This window comes from Buceros rhinoceros, unplaced genomic scaffold, assembly GCF_000710305.1.
Source record: "Buceros rhinoceros silvestris isolate BGI_N320 unplaced genomic scaffold, ASM71030v1 scaffold27687, whole genome shotgun sequence".
NCBI lineage: Eukaryota > Metazoa > Chordata > Aves > Bucerotiformes > Bucerotidae > Buceros > Buceros rhinoceros.
Genome location: NW_010424353.1, coordinates 1,696 through 2,051, shown reverse-complemented (window position 1 = coordinate 2,051; position 356 = coordinate 1,696). Strand labels below are relative to the sequence as shown.

The 356-nt window shown below is 66.9% G+C and overlaps 1 protein-coding gene across 1 annotated transcript in view; it reads right to left on the bottom strand.

Moving 5' to 3' along the window:
- Positions 1-157: 157 nt before the first annotated feature.
- The window catches only part of LOC104497510 (DNA damage-binding protein 1-like), a gene marked incomplete at its 5' end in the record, with an annotated part of 1,742 nt that continues 1,543 nt past the window's right edge, over positions 158-356 (bottom strand). Inside the window, one exon of the mRNA XM_010140774.1 lies at positions 158-241. Coding sequence (XP_010139076.1) covers positions 158-241 — 84 coding nt within the window. The remainder of the gene's footprint in view (positions 242-356) is intronic.

The window sequence follows — 356 nt, the reverse complement described above, 5'->3', positions numbered from 1 at the left end:
GGGTGCCTGAGCAACACCCACCCGCCCCCGCCAAATCCTGAAGCAAGCTGGGTGCCCCCCGTCACCTCTGTCCCCCTGGGGGCGAGGGTCGCCCCGGCGGGGGTGGAGCGGAGGGCGAGGAGCGGGAGGAGGCGGTAGCGAACGAGGCCGAATCCTGCTAATGGATCCGGGTCAGCTCCTCCACGATCTTGATCAAGTCGTCCACGGTGGCCTCTCGCTTCATGCCGCTGCCATCATCGATCTGCGGGAAGAAGGAGAGGTGTCGGAGCAGGGGGAGGTGGGCAGGGGCTGAAGGCCCCCCCCAACCCGTTGGTGGCCTCAGAGGAACGGCAGCTTTGGGGATTTCGGGCTTTACT